General features: G+C 40.1%; 1 protein-coding gene across 1 annotated transcript in view; it reads left to right on the top strand.

Annotated features, from left to right (window-relative positions):
* The first annotated feature begins 400 nt into the window (after nt 1-400).
* The window catches only part of Tmem30a (transmembrane protein 30A), a 33,351-nt gene continuing 12,676 nt past the window's right edge, over nt 401-21,075 (top strand). The window contains exons 1-3 of the mRNA XM_013034110.1: nt 401-703; nt 17,254-17,361; nt 20,591-20,698. Of these exons, the coding sequence (XP_012889564.1) occupies nt 467-703; nt 17,254-17,361; nt 20,591-20,698 (453 nt within the window). The 5' untranslated portion in view covers nt 401-466. The remainder of the gene's footprint in view (nt 704-17,253; nt 17,362-20,590; nt 20,699-21,075) is intronic.

Raw genomic sequence — 21,075 nt, forward strand, 5'->3', positions numbered from 1 at the left:
CGGGGCTTCTGGGGTAGGCCGCCGTCTCCGGAAGCGCATCCCACCTCTTCCGCCCCCGGCGGCGGCGGCGGAGGCATTGGCTGCGGGGCCTGCGCCTGCGCGTCTCCCTGCAGGGTAGGCAGGTGGCTCCGTGGGGCGTGTCCCGCCCCTTCCGCCCCCGGCGGCGGCGGCGGAGGCATTGGCTGCGGGGCCTGCGCCTGCGCGTCTCCCTGCAGGGTAGGCAGGTGGCTCCGTGGGGCGTGTCCCGCCCCTTCCGCCCCCGGCGGCGGCGGCGGAGGCATTGGCTGCGGGGCCTGCGCCTGCGCGTCTCCCTGCAGGGTAGGCAGGTGGCTCCGTGGGGCGTGTCCCGCCCCTTCCGCCCCCGGCGGCGGCGTTGGCGGCGGGGCCTGCGCCTGCGCCTGCGCGTATCCCGCCAGGGTCGGCCGGCGGCTCCGCTGGGCGCGTCACGGCCCGCAGCCCGGGCTCGATGGCGATGAGCTACAACGCCAAGGATGAGGTGGACGGCGGGCCCCCGTGTGCTCCGGGGGGCTCCGCGAAGACCCCGAGGCCGGACAACACGGCCTTCAAACAGCAACGGCTGCCCGCTTGGCAGCCCATCCTCACGGCCGGCACCGTGCTGCCCACCTTCTTCGTGATCGGCCTCATCTTCATCCCCATCGGCATCGGCATCTTCGTCACCTCCAACAACATCTGCGAGATCGAGGTGAGAGGTGCCCGGGCCCGGGCCCGGGGTCCCCGGGGTGAGAGGGTGCCCCGCCGGGGTCCGCGGTCCCGGGGGTGAGGGGTGTCCCGTGGGGGCCCGGGGTCCCCGGGGTGAGGGGTGTCCCGCCAGGGTCCGCGGTTCCCGGGGTGAGAGGTGTCCGCGGTCCCCGGGGTGAGGGGTGCCCCGTCGGGTGCCCGCGGTCCCCGGGGTGAGGGGTGTCCGCGGTCCCCGGGGTGAGGGGTGCCCCGTCGGGTGCCCGCGGTCCCCGGGGTGAGGGGTGTCTGTGGTGCCCGCGGCCCCCGGGGAGTGAGGGGTGCTCCGCCAGTCCCTTCCTCATCTGCGTTCTTCGGTCTCGTTCTCCGGCTCCCGAGTTTTCTGTTTTGCTCTAACTTCCTCCCCGCCCCGACTCGAGAGACTCTTGTTTCAAGTGTTGCTCAACGGCGTGAACAGAGAAGTAGAGGGGGAAGAGTGATAGGAACTGAGTGCTCCCACCTGGGCTGCTACCTGGCCGCAGGGGTGTTGGGGGGGTGGTTATTCCAGAACTCTCATTACCACCTTGGCCATTGCTGTGAAAGGCCTCAGAGTCACCGAGAATATTGACTCTTACTTCAATGAACAGATCACGACATATTGGGACGTAGGACCTAAATACATGCTTTTAGGTGGTAGAACATCCATGCTGTAAGGTAAAGGGAACCTGGAACTTGAGATCTGCTTTGGTGTGTAGGCTGAGTTTATTAATAATTATGCCCCACGTTCCCCTAGGAGTTTTTTTCCCCTTCCACCTTGTAAAATCTATCATTTTACACAGGGAGTTAAGTTGTGCACTGTTAAAACCATTTGGCTGGTCTTGTTTATGCTGACATTTTGCGTATAAAAGACATGATGATAATAGGGGCTATTTTGTTGTCTCAGCAATTTGCAGGGTGAAGAGGTTGTTAGAATAAATACTGTATCGTGTCCAATGTGAGGCCTCTGCTTGTCCTCTTCCATATTTAAGGGCGATTTTATCTGTTGAAAGTATAAGAGCCCATACCAACTAATACAGGTTTTTTTCTATTCTGATTTCATGTATATAGTTGACCATTTTTAAATAGGGTAGGGAGTAGGGGAAAAGTGATTCATTCTATCTATCTGTCTATCTATCTGTATCTGACTGTCTGATTGTTTGTGAGCTAGCTGTTCTTGAGGCTTGAATTTAGAGCCTGGGTGCTCTCCCTAGGCTTTTTCTCTCTCAAGGCTGGAGCACTACCTCATAAGCTTTCTAAAAAAGGCTTGGGAGTTTTTGTGGTTAACTGGAGATAAGAGACTTACTGCTTCTGCTTTTGCTGTGATCCTTAGATCTCAGCCTCCCCAAGCAGATTGAAATAGTTTTTAATTGCTTCAGTTTTGCTAATAGAATCTACACCAAACTAGTTTTTAAGCTTTTAATTTTTTTTGGAGGGGCTTGTTCCTGGGCTTGAACTCAGGGCCTGAGCACTGTCCTTGAGCTTCTTTTGCTCAAGGCTAGCACTCTACCACTTGAGCCACAGCACCACTTTGGGCTTTTTCAGTGTATGTGGTACTGAGGAATCAAACCTAGGGCTTCATGCATGCTAGGCAAGCTTTTTACCACTAAGCTACATTCCCAGCCTCCACTTCCACTTTTTGCTGGTTAATAGGAGGTAAGAGTTTCACGGCTTTCCTGCTTGGGCTGACTTCAAACCAGGATCCTCAGATCTCATCCACCTGAGTAGCTAGGATTACAGATGTGAGCCACTGGTACCCAGTCTAGTTTTTAAATCTTTTACTAAAAATTCATTTTCATCTTATTTACTAAAGCAAGTGTCACTTTTTTCCCCCAATATGCATTTTTGTTTGATTTATTTTTTTCTCTCCTTTATAGGCCTGCAAATGTAGTCCAAAATGCTCCAAAATTTGAAGCTGCTTTTTGTGTGTATTATGTTAGGCACTCACAAAGTTTTGAGTTTTGGATTTGACTTTCAGATTAAGTATACTTATTGACTGGTGAAGTTCATAAGTTCATTCCTCCTCCACAACAGCAAATCTGAAAATTCTCAAATCTGTGAAGTTCTCCTACTATGCATTTGGATAAGGAATATGCAACTTGTATTTCTTGTTCTCCCAGCCACACTTGGGTCACATAATCAGTTTGTTAACAAACTTGTGTAATTGGAGCCTGGGTTAAATTCCAGTTTAGCCACTTAATTAGCTTAATTTACCTACTTCCTCCTATGTTCTCTTTGTCATTGCTAACATAGAGTACAGTAAACTAATTTGAAAGTAAACTAATTGCAAAATTGAGACAGAAAAGCAAATGACCTGATTTCCTTAACCTTTTACACTAGTCAGATCCTTACCACAGTGATAGTAGATGTAGAAGAAAACAAAGTGACATTAGAAATTCCAATCCTCTTATTGCAATGTCTGAAGATGCAGTGATAAAAGCAAAAGTAATTTGAATTGTATATGGCTCAGTGGTTACGAATTATCAGAAAACTAAGGAAGTATGGACATCTTTAAAAATCTAAAAACTTTTGGGTTCTGAAATATAGTACAGTTCTTTAAGTAGTTGATGAGGTGGAAATTTCTTTAGTCCTCTTGTGTAGTTCTGATTTCAAAGCTCTTTGAAGACTTGCAGCTGAGTCTTGTCAGAAGGGCACAGGAAAGTTGAGTCAGGCTACTATTAAGGTCCCACTCTCCTTTTCTAGTTTGTGACTGTAGGCATGTTTGTGAATCCAAGTTTTGCAAATCAAAAGATTCAGATTAGCTGATCTCTAAGATGCTCTTCAACTTAAATTTTATAACTTCAAGCTTAAATTTTATTAAAAACTGATACATGTTGAAATATATTGCTTTAGGGACTAGAGGAAATGGAATTTGTGAATAATTGTGAATTTTTGTTTGTTTTTATCTGTATTTTGTGTGTGTGTGTGTGTTTGTGCGTCTTTTTTCTTTTTCAGTACTGGGGATCGAACCCAGGACAATGCACTTGCTAGGCAAGTGCTTTGACACTGAGCTACATCCCAGCCCACTAACTGAGAATTTGGTGCCAACATTGACAAATAGTTGTGTTAGTAGAATGTTTGCAGTTGTGTGTATGTGCAATTGTGTGTTAAAAGTTAAGTATTAAACGTGGATAAATTGTTTTGCAGTAGGTCTAGAACTAGAAAAAAACTAGGGAGTTTTCTCAAATACATATACTTGTTTCTGACAGATCTCCTTTACCCTCTCCTCCCTCCTATTTTTCCCCCTTCCTCCCTTTTCCTCCTTTCCCCTCCTCCTTCCACTCTATTTTTGTTTTTTGTTCTTTGTGTGTGTTTGATTTTGAATCTATAACCAACAGCTTATGCTGTCCTTTTTAATACATATTAAAATATTTTGAGGATTATTAAAAGTAAGTGGGTAATGGGAAGCTATTGGCAACACTTCTGTATTTTAAGTTCTTCACCTCTTAGTTTATTTATTTTTGAAAATTTGAAAGCCTCATTGCTGTATTATTTCAAATTACTAGGGCAACGCATACTTGTAAAATCAAAATGCTTGTCATAAAGTGCTGTGATCAGAATCTAAATATTTTTTAAGTAATAAGTGGCTCTTTTGCATTCTCCAAGAAATGCCACACTAAAAAGGTACTGTTAAAATTGCCTTGGACCTCTGAAAAAGGCATTTTAAAAATGCACTTTGTTTTAATGATTACATATGAATTTAGGTATAGGCATTTTAAAAGTTGGGTTGTATATTTTCCGAGTGAAATGTACTTGAGGCTTTAGAAAACTATAGTTATTTTTTATTTTTCAGGAGAAAATATTTTAAATTTTCATATTTTTAAGTAGTAGCACTGTCTTCATTTATTATGAAGAACAAGGAATGAGTCCCTTAATTTGGCAACTGAAGGAGTCAGTCACATGTTTCTACTACAAAGGTAATGATTTTCTAGTCTAGAGCTCTTAGAGAAGCTGAGCTATGAACTTAAACTTGGTCTTCCTAAGAGAGTAAACTTATTCTTAACTTTTTCAAAAGATTTAGTAATTTTAAAATAATGAACAGAAAGTTTAGTAAGGTGTTTTGTGTCTGAAATTCCATCAGCTCCAGGAATCACTTAAGTACAAGAGTTCCAGGTTAATTTGAGCAGCATGGCAAGATAAAAGAACAAAAAATAATTGGCTAATGGTTAAAATCAAAATAGTATGGTTATTCAGAATAGTATTTAAATGGAATATACTGCAATAAATTTAGTGACACTAAGAAACCAGACTTTTTTCCCCCAAACTAATAGCGTAGAAGATACATTTTCATGAAATTGTAAGTGGTTTCTCATATTTAATAAAGAAATTTCCAACTTTCCTCCTTATCACGTTATTTCATTTATTCCTTTTAGTTCTTTAATCTTACTTATTCCTCTAGTTTCTGATAAAAGTGTTTTTAATCTATACTTTAAATTTTATCTTAAAATTGCCAAACCCTAATTATACAAAGGGGGGGCACTGTGACATTTTCACACATGCATACAATGTGTCAATCATACCCTCTCTTAGCTTTCAAAACTCTTATCTATGTCTTTACTCTTGTGTCATTTGAATTATTAAACAGTAAGACTTTTTGATTAAATGGTCCAGTAAATCCATATTTAAACCTTAAGGATCCGAAGATAAGTTTAGTTGCTTTTTGGAAATGACTGTTGAGGAGCAGTTATTTTAAGTGTGAACATAGTGATATTTAGATTTATTACAATTACAGAAAGAGGACCCTTAGAAGTGGTTTGTGATGATAGTGTTCTTATTACTAAAGTAACTTTAGTACTTAGAGCAACTGATGGCAAAGAAAATATGGCCCACTTGAATATTTTGTAAGACCAGGATCTAAGAATGGATTAGGGGTGGATATTTGCATTCAGTGTGGGGATAGGGAGGGAACTCAAACTTTGAATAGTTGTGTGAACTATTATTCCCCCACACACACTCCCAAAGGAATTAATTCCATTCTTCTCATGAATAGAATTGTATCACTAAAAATATAATGCAACTCATACTTATTACTTAATTACAAATCATACTTAATTTGTAAGAACTTGCTTCTTATTTTTCTTGCCCTTTATAGAAAAGAAATGCTTGTTCTTAAAGTTGTAAAGAAACGTGCTAACATATTTAGTGTTTGCTACAGAAATAGCTGTGAAAGATCACTTTCTGATGCTCCATCCATAATGGTTTGAAGTAGGTATACTGATCCTAAATAATAGCTTGCACTGTACTATCTTTGCTCAGATTTAGTATATATAAAATATCACTTAGCTAAGTTTACCATTGAATGTGGCTCCTGTAACATCATTATTCACTTCCCTATCGGGAAAAATTCAAGCAGCCTTAAGAGGATTGCTTTTCCTAGTTTAACTTTGGTTATTTTTTGTCTTAAGTAGACCCTCTAGGAAGGACTCCAGATATATTCTGTAGTGTAGAAAACTCAGTTCAAGAGATGTACTTAAAAAGCCTTTAAAAAATCTGATTAATACTTAAAATGATTTATCTTATTACTCAGCATTTTGTTGAGTGACTTGTGTAGGTCTTATATTGATTTCCTTTTAGATAAATTTACATTCAAAATGGCAGTTTTCCATTCTTCTGTACAGTGTAAAAAAATACATGTCCTTCAAGTTCCTCCTTTTCCTTCATATTAAATTCAGCCTGTTTCTTAGGCATAGGATGTATTTATAGAATCACTAAGAATACATGTCAATTTGATTTAAGGGAACAATTGTAGTTGTAGGAAACAAAGCTGAAATACATGACTCTACCTAATCCACTCATCTACATCTCTTCTATTTTGCCTCTGGTTCTTTGCCATTTGGATTTAATGGGCAAGTTTCCAGACTACGATCATATTTTATACTGTGTCTTTTGTGCTTTTGACCTTTAAAGTCATTAATTATTAAAAAAAAGAGAATGGTGTCTCCTCCTCCTCCTGGTAGCCTCCTTTCTTTCTAAGTTTGGTTTTTGAAACTGGTTGAATTGTTTACACTCAACAGACTTTACTGTAATCTGAATGTTAGATCAGATTACCCTTGAAAGTTTAGCTGAAAAGGGGATATAGTAATTTGATGGGTAAACACTCATAAACTGAGTTGAGTTTATCAGACAAGTCCCAATTGTATATTTCAGGTAGATAGATAGGTAGCTAGCTAGCTAGCTAGCTAGGTAGGTAGGTAGGTGGATAGATAGATAGATAGATAGATAGATAGATAGATAGATAGATAGATAGATAGATAGATAGAGGTAGACATAGACTTAGCTGTATATACATATATGTGGTACCCGTTTGGGCATATGAATGTTAAAAAAAAGTTTTCTTTTTTCAATGGAAGTCTTTTCTTAAGAAGCTTGATAGCTTGTAGGGGAGACGGACATAACCAGGAAAACCAATCATCCTGTGTGGAAAGCATAGCTAAGCCTTAGCCAGTCATAGGAAAAGTCATTTTGGTGTTTAATGGCCAGGGAACGCTTTGGCCTGAAGTGGGCTCTGACCTGCAACTTAAACTACGAATTGAACTTGTAAAAGTTTACCTACATTCCAATAGAGCAGATTAACATTATTGGGTATCTAGAGGCAGGAAATCAAAAACTGGCTACAGAAAATAAGAAGGAGATTAACTGGTTTAGGATAGTGAATGTAGTAAACTATGAAAATGATACAGATGATATGTTATATATGGATTAAGGCCAGGTTCCGCAATGAATAATTAGGATTTTTATTTTTGTGTGAATCCCTGTAAGAAGAGTATAGAACCAATGCAGAACTTGTTTTAGGGAATCTGTACTCCATCTAGTTTACTGCTCTGATGTTCTTAGGAATTGGATCTCATGTTGAAGGTTCAAGATGGAGGCCAGACTTTGTTTTTTTCCTGTGTAGCAATGAGACTAAAGGGTGAAGAACAAAGGGCTAAAGACCCTTTAAAGAAAGTTCTTAAAAGCTGTCACTATGTATCACCTTAGTAATAAGGCAGCCCTGGGTACATGGAAGGCTGGAAAATGTACCTTTCTTCTGATAACAAGATTTAAGCTAATACATGAGAATTTCCTGTTAATAGTGTCCATTCTGATCTCCATTCACTCCATATTTTACTGCTACTTTTGAAGTATGTTAGATTGTGAAAAGGGTTTAAAGGTTTTAAGATTTAAAGGGGGCCTTACAATTTTGAGTCTTTTTGTTGTTGTTGTTCCATTGTGGGACTTGAACTCTAGGCCTGGGCACTGTCCCTCAGCTCTTCAGCTCAAGGCTCTACCTTGTGGCTCTACCACTTGAGCCACAGTGCCACTGGCCTTTTTCTGTTTATGTGGTGCTGAGGAATCAAACCCAGGGCCTCATGCATGTGAGGCAAGCACTCTACTGCTAAGCCACCTTCCCAGCCCCACAATTTTGAATCTTTTTTTTTTTTTATTATAAATGCACATTCTTTTTTTTTTAATTGTGAAAATACTGTACAGAGGGGTTACAATTACATGGGCAAGATGATGAGTACATTTCTTATCAAGCATCCCTTCCCATACCCCCCCCCTGCCCTCCAACCAAAGTTGTAAAGTTCCTTTTTTGACATAACGACTTGTACATATCTTTGTTCCAATGGGTCCACCTGTATCCCTAGTTAAACGATTTGTTTTTTCCCTTCCCCTCCACAAATTATACCAACATCAAATACAGTGAAAGCAGGGGTTATACCGTGGGGGAGGGACATACAAAGCAACAAAGAAATCATCTTATAAATATGTTAGAAACAATCGTATGAAAGAAAAAAAATTTGAATACTTATCTTGGGGTTCATTTCCCTAACATCAGCTTATCTGACCTTTTCTGCTTGACTCAGACATATACTAGTTATTGCAAATAAGGGAAACCATGGGACCTATGTTTCTTTGGGCCTGGCTTACGTCATTTAATATAATTTTTTCGAAGCCTTTCCATTTCCTAACAAGTGGGGAAATATCATTCTTTCTAGTGGAGGCATAGAATTCCATCCACATTTTCCCTGATCCATTCATCTAGTGAGGGGCATCTGGGTTGGTTCCATATCTTAGCTATGGTAAATAATTCTGCAATAAATATAGTTTTGCTGGTAGCTTTAGTGTGGTCTTGTTTGTGATCATTTGGGTAAATGACCAAAAGTGGGATTGCTGGGTCATAGGGGAGCTCTATGTGGAGTCTTTTGAGGAACCTCCATAGGGCTTTCCAGAGTGGTTGGGCAAGTTTACACTCCCACCAACAATGCAGTAAGGTTCCCTTCTGTCCACATCCCCTCCAGCATGTGTCGTTATTCGAGTTCTTGATTATTAGCCATTCTAACTGGGGTGAGGTGGAATCTCAGTGTTGTTTTGATTTGCATTTCTTTTATGGCTAGGGACGTTGAACATTTCTTCATGTGTCTATTGACCATCCTTCTTTCCTCTTCAGAGAAGTTGTTTCTTTGAAGATTTGTTGTTGGGGGATTTAATTTTTTGAGTTCCAGGTATATTTTAAATATGAGACCTTTGTCCGTTGTATGGCTAGTGAAGATCTCCCAGTCTATGGGCTTTCTATTGATCTTGCTAGCTATGTCCTTTGCTATGCAGAAGCTTTGCAATTTTATGCAATCCCATTTGTTCAACCTTTCTTTGATTTGTTGTGCTTCTGGATCTCTATTGAAAATTTTGGCCTGTGCCAAGGAGACCTAGGGTTTCTCCTATTCCATCCTGTAATGTTTTCAGAGTGTCTGCTTTGACTCCGAGGTCTTTGATCCATTTGGAGTTGATTCTGGTGCAGGGTGATATATAAGGATCTAGCTTTAGTTAAGAGGCTGTCTTCCATTCTATTTTTTTAGCTCCCTTATTGAATATTAGATAGCTATAGGTCTTTAGGTTCATATCTGGGTTTTCAGTTCTATTCCATTGGTCCTGAGGTCTGTTCTTGTGCCAGTACCAAGCTGTTTTGATTACTATGGCTTTGTAGAGAGTTTGAAATTTGGTATTGATATTCCTCCAGCACTGTTCTTTCTGTTAAGGATTGTTTTTGCTATTCAGGGTCTTTATTGTTCCATATGAATTTTTGGATTGCCTCTTCTATTTCCTTGAAGAATGAGGTTGGAATATTGATAGGTATCGCATTGAATTTGTACATAGCCTTGGGAATTTTGAATCTTATAAGTCTTATTTAAGTGGTGTGTGTGAGTAAAGATGTATGAGAGGTAAGGGACTAAGCCACTTTGCTATCTGAAGGGAGAATGTTCCGTGCAAAATGAGTTAGAGCAGAGGCCTAGAGCAGAGTGCTCAGTAGATGGAAATAGCAAAGAGAGACCAGTGTGTTTGAAGGAGAGGAGCATGAGAAGATGATGTTAGAGTTGAGTGGTGTTGGGGTACACATGTGGGCCACTGTAAGGACCTTACCTTCTACTCAGTATGATAGAAAGTCATTTGCACATAGATGGTATCTCACTTAAAAGAGAGATTTGAATGATGGCATGGAAAATATTGCTTGGTAATTAATAATGCAAGCAATGTATTACTATATAATTTTCTTTTGGTGGATGAGGTTTGAACTCAGAGCCTCTACTCAGCTTACTTGCTCAGTTGATGCTCTACCACTTGCACCATGTCTCTAGCCTTTTTTTTGGCTGGTTATTTTGCGGATGGATTCTCAAAGACTTTTCTCTCTGGGCTATTTTTGAAATCTCCAGTCTTTGGATCTTAGCTAGGATTACAAGGTGTGAGCCACCAGCATCTGACAAAACAGGATATTTATGATAGAAAAAAAACTAATTTTTTTTTTTTTTTTTTTTGGTTGTGGGGCTTGAACTCTGGGCCTGGGCGCTGTCCCTGTGCTCTTCAGCTCAAGGCCAGCGCTCTACCACTTGAGCCACAGCGCCACTTCCGGTTTATTGGAGATAAGAGTCTCAGGGACTTTCCTGCCCGGGCTCAGATCCTCAGATCCTCAGATCTCAGTCTCCTGAGTAGACAGGATTACAGGTGTGAGCCACCGGCGCCTGGCCCAAAAGTTTTTTTAAAAACAGTTTTGTACACCATTCAACATCATACTTCTGACATCAGCTGTATGGGCACTGTCCTCCATTTTAGATGCTAGTTGCAAGTCCCAGATTCTCACTTGCACTTCTGACAAAGAGTTATAAATCAAGTTTTCTACTGACCACTCTGGAATTGATGTGTTCAGCTTACAGAAGAACTCAAAGATAGACTTCTCTTCATTCAACTTGTTAGGGACATTAGAAGGATACAGAGGACAGCTAGACAGAAGAGATTTCCTATGGAAGAGCTGTGGGAGAAAGTGAGGGTCTTCTGTGCCTTCTTGGTGTACCCCCCTTCCAGGTACCCCTCTGTGTTCTTGCATATGAAGGTTCTTCAAGCCTTCTTAGATTAGCAGGATTGATTCAGTTATTGGCCATCGATCACCTCAACCCTCAGTTTCTTTCCCTCCTTAGATGTTAAGTGTGACTGAAAGTTCCAACCCTTTTTAGTTAGTTGTTTTTGGCTCTGGGATCCAGGGCCTTTGCTTGAGCCTTCCCTTGTTGCTTTAGTTAGTTTCAGGTTTTTCAGGCAGGCCTTGCACTCAGATCTACCTACTTGTACCTCCTGCATAGCTTTAACCACAGACACATAACCATCACACCTGTTTGTTGGTTGAGATGGGATCTTGCTAATTTTCCTGGACTGACTTTAAACTGTGATCTCTCCAGTCTCTGCCTCCCAAGTAGCTGGAATTATAGGCAAGGACCTGGCCCTAAAAGTGCTAACACTTTATTTAGTCAAGGTCTTTCTGGTGACCAGTCTTCCTTCTAAAGCTGACTGGGGTACCACCCTCTAGTCCTCTCATTTGCATAGAGGAAGTACTCTTATCATTACTGTATTGATGGTCCAGGCATTTAGGAGATCAAATACAAAGCCCTGCTTTATTCATGTTGATTGTCCATTCTTTGATCCACTCTATGTGTAGGTTGAGACTTAGCTAACAAATCTCTTTTTTTTTGTTGGTCTTGGAGCTTGAACTCAGGACCTAGGCGCCGTCCTTGAGCTTTTCTGGTCTACCACTTTGAGCCACAGTTCTACTCCTGGTTAATTGGAGATAAGAATCTATGGACTTTCCTGCCTAGGTTGGCTTTGAACCGCAATCCTCATATCTCAGTCGCCTGAGTATCTGGGATGGGCCACCAGCACAAGTCTGCAAAGCTCCTTTCATCTATTATTTCCTAAGCAATTTTAAGTTTTAAAAATTTAGGACTTTTGTAAAATAAAATCTGATCATAATTTATTAGTTTTTGTTTATAGAATTAAATGTTGTACAACTATTCCCCTATTTACTTTCTGTGGTTTGAGCTATCCACAGTCAGCTGTGGTCTGAAAATGAAAAATTCTAGAAATTAACACTTTTTAAGCTTAAAACTGCACACCATTCTGGGTAGCATGATGGATTCTTGTGCTATTGTGCTCCATGCTGCCTTGGTTATCAGTCATTCCTTTGTCCTGGGTATCTACTTGGTATTTGCTAATCACTCATTAGTCACTTAGTACCTATCTTCATGTTCAGACTGACTATCCAGGAGTTTCGGTGCTCCTGTTTAAGTACCTCTGCATAACTCAGTAGTGGTCCTGAAGAGTGAAAGTTGGGATGCTTGGCATCCAGATGCACCAAGAGAAACAGGTGTTTTTCTTCTGTGAAAAGTGACAGCTCTCCATAAAACAGGAAGATTGTCACGTTTGAGAGAGAACACAATTCATGTATTTTTCATTGTAGTGTACTACTATAATTATTTACTATGCCTAATCTATAAATTGAGCTTTATCATAGTGTGTTTGTAAGGGATTTGCCATTGTCCTTGAGTTTCAGGAACCACTGGGTTTCCTGGAATGTGCACACCAGAGATTACCAGGGAATTAAAATCCTGCTTTAAATTCCCAATAAGAAAAATGGTCCTTGGTGATGGTACCCTGTCATAATGATGTTGGGGGCTTTAATTTACATTTAACAAAAATGAAGATTTTTAGATGTACTATTTTAAAATATTAGTATATTAATCATTAGAGCCCAATTTACTTTAACATATGTCTTTTAAATGGACTTTTCTATTTAAATGATTTGAAGAGGTATATTAAAGGAAGCAGTAATGGAGTCTAATGAAAAGAAAACAATTTTGGAGTTTGACAGATCTGCTTCTGAGTGGTTTGAATGTGATCCTCCAAAGGAGACCTGAAATCTTAACTTTATTTGGAAAGAGTCTTCGCTGGTGGAATCAAGTTCGGATGAGGTCACTCATGTGGGGCTCCCATCCAGTGTGATTGGCTTGCCTCTAGCAGACACACATCAGAATTGATGTGAAAACAAGGACAGAGAAAACTTCATGTAACAACAGAGACAGAGATGGAGTGATGCAGCTGCCAGCTAAAGAAGTGCAGGGGTTGCTGGCCATGGCCAGAAACTGGGAAGGAGCTGCAGGGAATGTGCTAGCAGGAAATGTGGCCCTGCTAACACCCAAACAGGGCTTACACCTTCAGAACTATGAAACACACGTGTTACATTTCTCTTGTTCCCAGACATCCAATTTGTGGAAATTTGCTTCAGTAGTCCCATAAAACAAAGTGTTTCCACTTACTGGCTGTTTGGACTTGGCAGTCACATTGAATCTCTGAATCTCACTTTGTTTTTATAGGACCAAGAATAGTGTTTTCTCTTTCATGGAGAACATTTAGCACTTTGCTACTTGAACCACAGCTCCACTTCCAGCCTTTTTTAGTAGTTAATTGGATATAAGTCTCTCAGACTTTTTCTCCCCGGGCTACATTCAACTGCAGTCCTCACATCTCAGCCTCCTGAGTAGCTAGGATTATAGGTGTGAGCCACTGCTGCCTGGCAATTTTTTTTCTCTTTCTCTGATCACTATAGTTAGTGCTTTTTAGGACAGTTTGGTTTCCCTGGTGCTGTCCTGTTTTTCTGTATTGAGAGAAAGGATTCCCCCCACAGTGGTGTTTGTCTAAATAATAATAATAATAATAAAAGGCATTTTAAATATGTCAGTACTTTCTGTGCTCCTTTTACTTCTCTGTAAATCCATAGCCATCTTCTTTCCTACCAGGTCCTTATTGTGCAGATTTCTTAGTCTCTAGTGATGGGAACCTTTGTGGAAGTTTAGCCTTGGACCCTCATATTTGAGTTTTGTGTAGCAGACTGTAACTTATACTACTTCTCTGAGTCAAGAACAGGACATTTACTCCACTTGAGGACAATTACTCTTTTACTTGAGATTACTTAGTAACAGAGCAGAGAAATTTGCTCCTGTGGTGTCACACTAGTGACATTAGAATACAAGTTTATTTTCTTGAGGACACCTGGAGAAAGATCTTGCTCTTCCTAGCCCCCGGCTGATGTCTGTCATACATTGCTGTTTTCATGAGCTTTCTGATGCTGCTGGTGTTTCTGTTCCCCTGAGTAACAATATCCATTCCCAGAGTCTGCCTTTACTAACAATTCCAGATGCTTCTATGCTGCATTACTAGCATAGGCCTGCAGTGGCCCTGTGCTCTTCATCAATCCCCTGTGCCACATTGTCTAGTTTATAGTGGCATAAATCACATTTTTTTTTTTAGTAGTACTAGGATTTGAAGTCAAGGGCACATGCCTGGCAGGCCGGTGCTTTGCCACTTGAAGTTGCTTTGCCTCCAGCCTACTCATATCATTTTCTGTAAGTCAACTGTACTTGAAATCTTGAACTCATGTGTCTTTTGCGTGCATCAGTGTGCTGTGCTTTCAGCCAAGGATGAGTACTGTACTGTGTTCCTGTAGGTAAGATCTATTCTGTAGCTGACCTGGAGAAATTTGCTGACTATGAGGCGAGGCTATTTATATGGTATTTGATAAAACAATTTCTTAAAAATCAAAACTCATTTTTATTTTCGTTTTATCAAAATACTCTTTTTGGCTGGGAATATGCTTGCCTAGCACACATGAAGCACTGAGTGGTCTGATTCCTCAGTACCACATAAACAGAAAAGGCAGGAAGTGGCACTGTGGCTCAAGTAGAGTGCTAGCCTTGAGCAAAAGAAGCTTAGGGAAGCTGGGTGTTGGTGGCTCATGCCTGTAATCCTAGCTATTCAGGAGGCTGAGATCCGAGAATCACAGTTCAAAGCCAACCTAGGCAGGAGAAAGTCCGTGAGACTTATCTCTAGTTAACCACCAGAAAACCAGAAGTGATGCTGTGGCTCAAGTGGTAGAGCACTAGCCTTGAGCTGAGGGACAATGCCCAGGCCCACAGTTCAAGCCCCACAACTGACCAAAAAAAAAAAAAAAAAAGCTCAGGGATGGTGTCCAGGACTGGAAAAAATAATTTAAAAAAAACCCACAAAAATTCATTCCATTTAAAAGACTATCGGAAGCTGAACTCTGGGCGGTCATGTGTTATACTAGATTGTCATGCCTGGAATACATAGGCACCCATGAAATATTAGGTGAATGAATGATTCCCTCATTAGAGAGTGTTTGGAAGGCCCATTTCCTGACTCTTGCCATTTGAGAGGGTTCCAAGCCTCCACTATGGGAATAGGCCCAGCTGGCAAATATTTGAATTCATCACCTCTCTTAAAAACACTTTCCAGTTCTTTATTCCCTTCTGAAGGAACATTTTAAAAGCACTCAAGGTTACTTAGTTTTCAGAGAAGTTGTTGTTAACAGCAGTATGTACTGCTGTCTAGGTTAGAAAAAGAATTTATTAGAGGGGCATTGGGTAGCTTTTCCACAAAGTCAAAATGGATGGGGAATATAGAGATTGAGATAGGAGGCAGGTGGAAATGGAAGAGCTTTTAAAAATGTAGTCTGGCCCAATGGCCATGGCTGCTGTTGAGTTCTCCCCTCTTCTTTCTCTGCTTCGTTGGCTGCTAGTCTATAATCACCTCCACTCCTGTGTCTGTCTCTCATGATTCAGATACTTATGTCCAGACTGTACTGAGCTTAGATCCTGTGCCTTGGTACTGCCTACTATAAGCTTAGGATGGACAAGGAGCCATTTCTCCCCTTTGTCTCTTAAGGTGTGTCTCACAGATTCTCACGAGGAAGAATTCCACAATTTGTAGAAGGGTGTAACAATAACAGAGACCATAGTTATTTGCCTAAAGTTCCTCTTCACTTTTATAACCTGTGGGTCCCAAGTTTGTATACCAGGAAGGGCACATCCATGTGTGAAAAGACAGAGCATGGTTGAGACTTCAGGATGGGAGACAGGGCTAGATCCATACTCTTGCTTAGAATCAGCAGCCAGTAATCAAGGAAAGTTCACTGAATCTTCCAAAAGAACAATTTCCTAGGAATTTATTTGTATTGAGAAAAAAAGGATTTTAGTTTAGCAGACCTGTCCATCTGGTATGGTAAAAGTTTTGATACTAATCACCCTGCCATCAGGTGTCACAAGTTTTTATTTATTTATTTTTTATGCGAGTTCTGGGGCTTGAACTCAGGGTCTGGGCACTATTTCTGAGGCTCTATTGAGCTATAGCTCCACTTCTGGCTTTTTGCTGATGAACTGGAGATGAGTCTCACAGACTTTCCTGCCTGGACTGGCTTAAACCACAATCCTCAGCTCTCAGCCTCCTGAGTAGCTAGGTTTACAGGTGTGAGCCACAACTTTTAATGTGTGGACTGAAAGATTGTCCCCCACAAATCAAGTCCCTAGGCTAGCCACTCATGCTTGTCAGCTGGCTACATACTCAAGCCTTATGAGATGACTGACCATCCCTCCTCCCCTTAGTCTTGCCCCCTCCTCAGTCACCACCCTCATTTGGTGGTAAGATCTGAAAGAGTTGGGGATGGAGCTTCCATGCCCTCTCTGTGTGCTTGGGGCACACAGTCCTCTCAGTATCTCAGTTGGGTATACCAACCAGAACACGCCCTACACCTGTGTCCAGTCTGAAGTGGGGGCTTCATGATTACACATGATTGATTGAACACTGATCATGCCACAGTTGAACTATAAATTCTCAGACCGGCGCTCTCTTCCCTAGAGGTTGGGCTGGGCCAAAGTTCTGGTGACTCACGCCTCATCTTGCTGGCATAAATTCTGGTATGAATCAAGGGGCTTATGTGTAACAAAGGTTCTCCAGTTACCTGGGAAATGCTAGTGGCAAGCTTCCTGCTAGGAACTAAGGACAAAGAGTATATATAAAGATATATTAGTGGTTTAGTAGTTTATAGCCTCATATGTCAAGCGTTTTGAATGTTACATGTTTATGACTATAAGCATAAATGTATTTGTTTTGGTAAAAAGGACAGAGAGAGAGAGGGAGAAAGGGAGAGAGGAAAAGAGAGAGACAGATAACTTTGATTGGAAAGACCAGCCAAGAAAAGAACAATAAGGCTTATTTTAGTATTTAATTCCTCATCTGTTGAAACCAATAGATGACCTTAACAGCAGTTTATGCCTGGCTCTAGGTTGCTTTATTGGACTGTTTTTTTTCCCTTGAATAGCAGGTTATTTTAGAGTGTCTTAGGCATCCTCTTTCTACAAGGAAGTGCTTACTTACCTTTTTCTCTTACAGATTGATTATACCGGAACAGAGCCTTCCAGTCCCTGCCATAAATGTTTGTCTCCAGAAGTGACACCTTGCATTTGTACCATCAACTTCACACTGGAAAAGTCATTTGAGGTTTGTGTTAGAAAAGCCAGGCTTTAAAACATTACCATATTGTTCTTTTAAAACTAAGGGTTTTTGTTGTAGCTGTTGTTTGTTTTTTTAGAAAACTCAATTTAATTGATTGGAATCCATATAATATACTCTTTTGGGCAAGACTGTTTTATGTACTTGGCTGTTGCATTTTGCTAATAATTAAATTTATTTGACTGGCTTGTTTATTTTGTAGACAAAATTTAATATAGTTTTATCTTTTTTACTGGAAAATTTACAGCTATATATTGTATAGCTATAATTTACAGCTATAAATTGTAATGTTTATTTATTTATTTTTTTGTTGGTTGTGGGGCTTGAACTCTGGGACTGGATGCTGTCCCTCAGCTCTTCAGCTCAAAGCTAGTGCTCTACCACTTGAGCCACAGTGCCACTTCTAGTTTTCTGGTAGTTAATTGGAGATAAAAGAGTCTCACGGATGTTCCTGCCTGGGCTGACTTTGAACTGTGATCCTCAGGTCTCAGCCTCCTGAGTAGCTAGGATAACGGGCATGAGCCACCAGCACCTGGTTATAATGTTTATATCTTTGTCTACTTTTATTTAAAAATTCTCAAATTGTTTTGCATACTTTCAATTATAAAATGTTTGCTTTAGCAAAGTACTGATATTCTCATTATTTACTTGAATTACTTTTTGTGAGATATGAAACATTACCCAAAATGCAAAAACTTAGAAAAGGTTAAAGACCTTTTGCATTTTGGTAATTGGATCCTCCCCCACTTCTCCACCCATGTTTGTATATTGATATTTTGTATTTTGGGAATACACCCCAAATCACACACCCTCCTCATGTCTTATCTGTCTGCTGGTGTCTTTTTTTTTGTATATGTGTTTATTAATGATGCTCTGCTATTCTTAATGATAGAGTATATAGTAAAGGTCAGAATAGGCATGGAAAGACTAGTTTTTTACTGCTATTTGCAATTAACCTTGAAAAATTATTGTTCAGTGAGAAAAACGGATGGAATGCATGCTAATTTTTTAGATTTTTCTGCATTTTGCTTTGTGATGGTAGAACTTGAGTATTTTGATACTATAATAGATGGTTGCACACTTTGGTTTCTCTTCAGATCGTATAAATCTTTCGCCTTTTACTATAATAGATGGTTGCCATCTGGTGGTTATAGCTGCTTTTACATCAAGATTAATGCACAATGCTGCCTTTGCCCAAACCGTTGGAAGCTCATTTGAGAAGTGAAGAGTTTAATACTTTAACTGTTTCAACAGAAATAATGCAATCACATGTCTTTTGAATGTGATAAACTGCAAAGATGTAGTAAATTTTGCTTTTGTTATTGTAGGCAGAACTGAAACAATAAGAGACTTGGGGTGGTTTAGAAACTTAGTCTCCTTCCCACTCAAAAGCATTTATTCAGAACTTCTGCAAGAATGATCAACCTCAGATTCATTCTTCTGTAGGTTCTTCAAAACTTTGAAATAAAGCCTTTTCAGGGAACTTAAATTATTTGGTTGCATATTCATTGAAAGGACCTTTCTCAGTTTACAAATTGAATTTACTTTACTTAATAGAGATGATTTTTATTTCAGAAAGTATGTTTACCTTGTTTCTGTGTTGTAATTTTGATATCCTGCCTCCTAAGAAAGTTTTCTTTTTTTTAATTTTAATTTTTATTTTTTGTGAACATACTGTACAGAGGGGTTACAATTACATGGGCAAGATAATGAGTACATTTCTTATCAAGCATTGCAGCCTCCTCCTTTGTTTACCCTCCACATCCCTTCCCAGCCTCCCCCCAACCCCAAGAAAGTTTTCTGTAAACAGTTTCTTTCTATAGAATGAGAAAGTTTACAGGGTTTGATTCTATTTTTTTATTTGTATTTTGGTAAGTAGTTAATTCTTCCCCACCTCGTGCTTATCTCTTTCTCTCTAGCTTTAGCTGGGCATAGTAGTACATGCCCATAATATAGCACTCTGGAAACTGAAGCAGGAGAATCAAGAATTTGAGGCCAGTTTGGGCTACATAGTGAGACTCTTCCTGAAGAATAAAATAAAATTAAGCTTTGTATGAAAGTAGCAAATCCAAAAAGCACTTACAAAATGTTACTGAATTTCTTTTAATTGAACATAGAATATGTATAGAAAATAGAAGCTAAAATTAGAAGAAAGTAATACTTTCAGTATCTCTAAAAATTTTAGCTGTTAAAATGGCTTCTTACTTATTCTATAGATTTACAGTATGTATGTAGTGCCTTTGTTTCTCAAGTTATTTTGAAGTTGGTTGCACAAAATACATTAAAGTACTTTTCTTGGTTATTATAAAGTGACTCTCTTTAAGATTTTGTAGTAATTATAGATATATTGCTAATAATGTATAGTAAAACCCCATTGGGGAATTTGATGTTATAATTCAGCTTGGAATTTACTTAGACAATAAGTGAAAGGTTTGGCCATTTGCCTTCTCAAACATTGTTGCTAATTGGGCAAAGACCAATCTGGATTTGAGAATATTTTAAAGTGTCTCAGAGTGGGCTACTAGATTTCATTTAGAGGTTTTTTGGTTTGTTTTTAAATGCTGGTCCTGAGGCTTGAACTCAGGGCCTGGGTGCTGTCCCTGACCCTCTTAGTGCTCAAGGCTACCACTCTACCACTTGAGCCACAGTGTCACTTTTGGCTTTTCTGAGTAGCTTATTGGAAATAAGAGTCTCAGAGACTTGGCATCCCCAACTGGCTTTGAAACATGATTCTCAGAACTCAGCCTCCTGAGTAGCTAGTATTACATGTGTAAGCCATCAGTGACCAGTGAGCATTAATTTTTAATGTATACATTGTACTCCATTGAATTCTTTGAGGAGAATTTGAAAGCTTACTCTTGTGTTTTTTGGAATATGCCTTCTTAATCTTTTCTTACAAGTGTTTTTCTTCTTCTTCTCCTTCTTCTTCCTTCTCCTTCTCCTCCTCCTCCTCCTCCTCCTCCTCCTCTTGTCCTTCCTTCTCCTCCTCCTCCTCTTCTTTCTTCTTTCTTCTTCCTGTAGGGGTTGAGCTATACACCCCTAGTCTGGGCAACTGTGCCATTTTAGGTTGCTGAGTACACATAGAATTTATTCTAGTACTTATCATAGATTGTATGCTAGTATAGACTAGACTGATTACCTTTCTGTACATAGTAAAAAAAAAAGCTAATTCATGGTTATTTTCATATGCAAATCACTTCCCTTTCATTTTCTCTAGGGCAATGTGTTTATGTATTATGGACTGTCTAGCTTCTATCAAAATCATCGTCGTTATGTGAAATCTCGAGATGACAGTCAACTCAATGGAGATCCTAGTGCATTGCTTGTAAGTAAAATGAAGAGATATAAAAGTGTGGTATCTAAAATAAGAATGAAGTAACCAGTTAATAATGTTAACATGGTTCATGTTAAAGGGTCACTTGTTATTTCTGGTTTGTGTTTTTTAGTTAAAATATACTTTTTTTCTGAACTTTGCACAGATAGAGGACATATCACTACCTGCTAGTTCATCGTCATTACTGATTTTTTTTTTTTTTTTTTTTGTCGGTCGTGGGGCTTGAACTCTGGGCCTGGGCGCTGTCCCTCAGCTCTTCAGCTCAAGGCGAGCGCTCTACCACTTGAGCTACAGCGCCACTTCCGGTTTTCTGGTGGTTTATTGGAGATAGGAGTCTCATGGTCTCTCCTGCCCGGGCTGGCTTTGAA

This window comes from Dipodomys ordii, unplaced genomic scaffold, assembly GCF_000151885.1.
Source record: "Dipodomys ordii isolate 6190 unplaced genomic scaffold, Dord_2.0 Scaffold182, whole genome shotgun sequence".
Lineage (NCBI taxonomy): Eukaryota > Metazoa > Chordata > Mammalia > Rodentia > Heteromyidae > Dipodomys > Dipodomys ordii.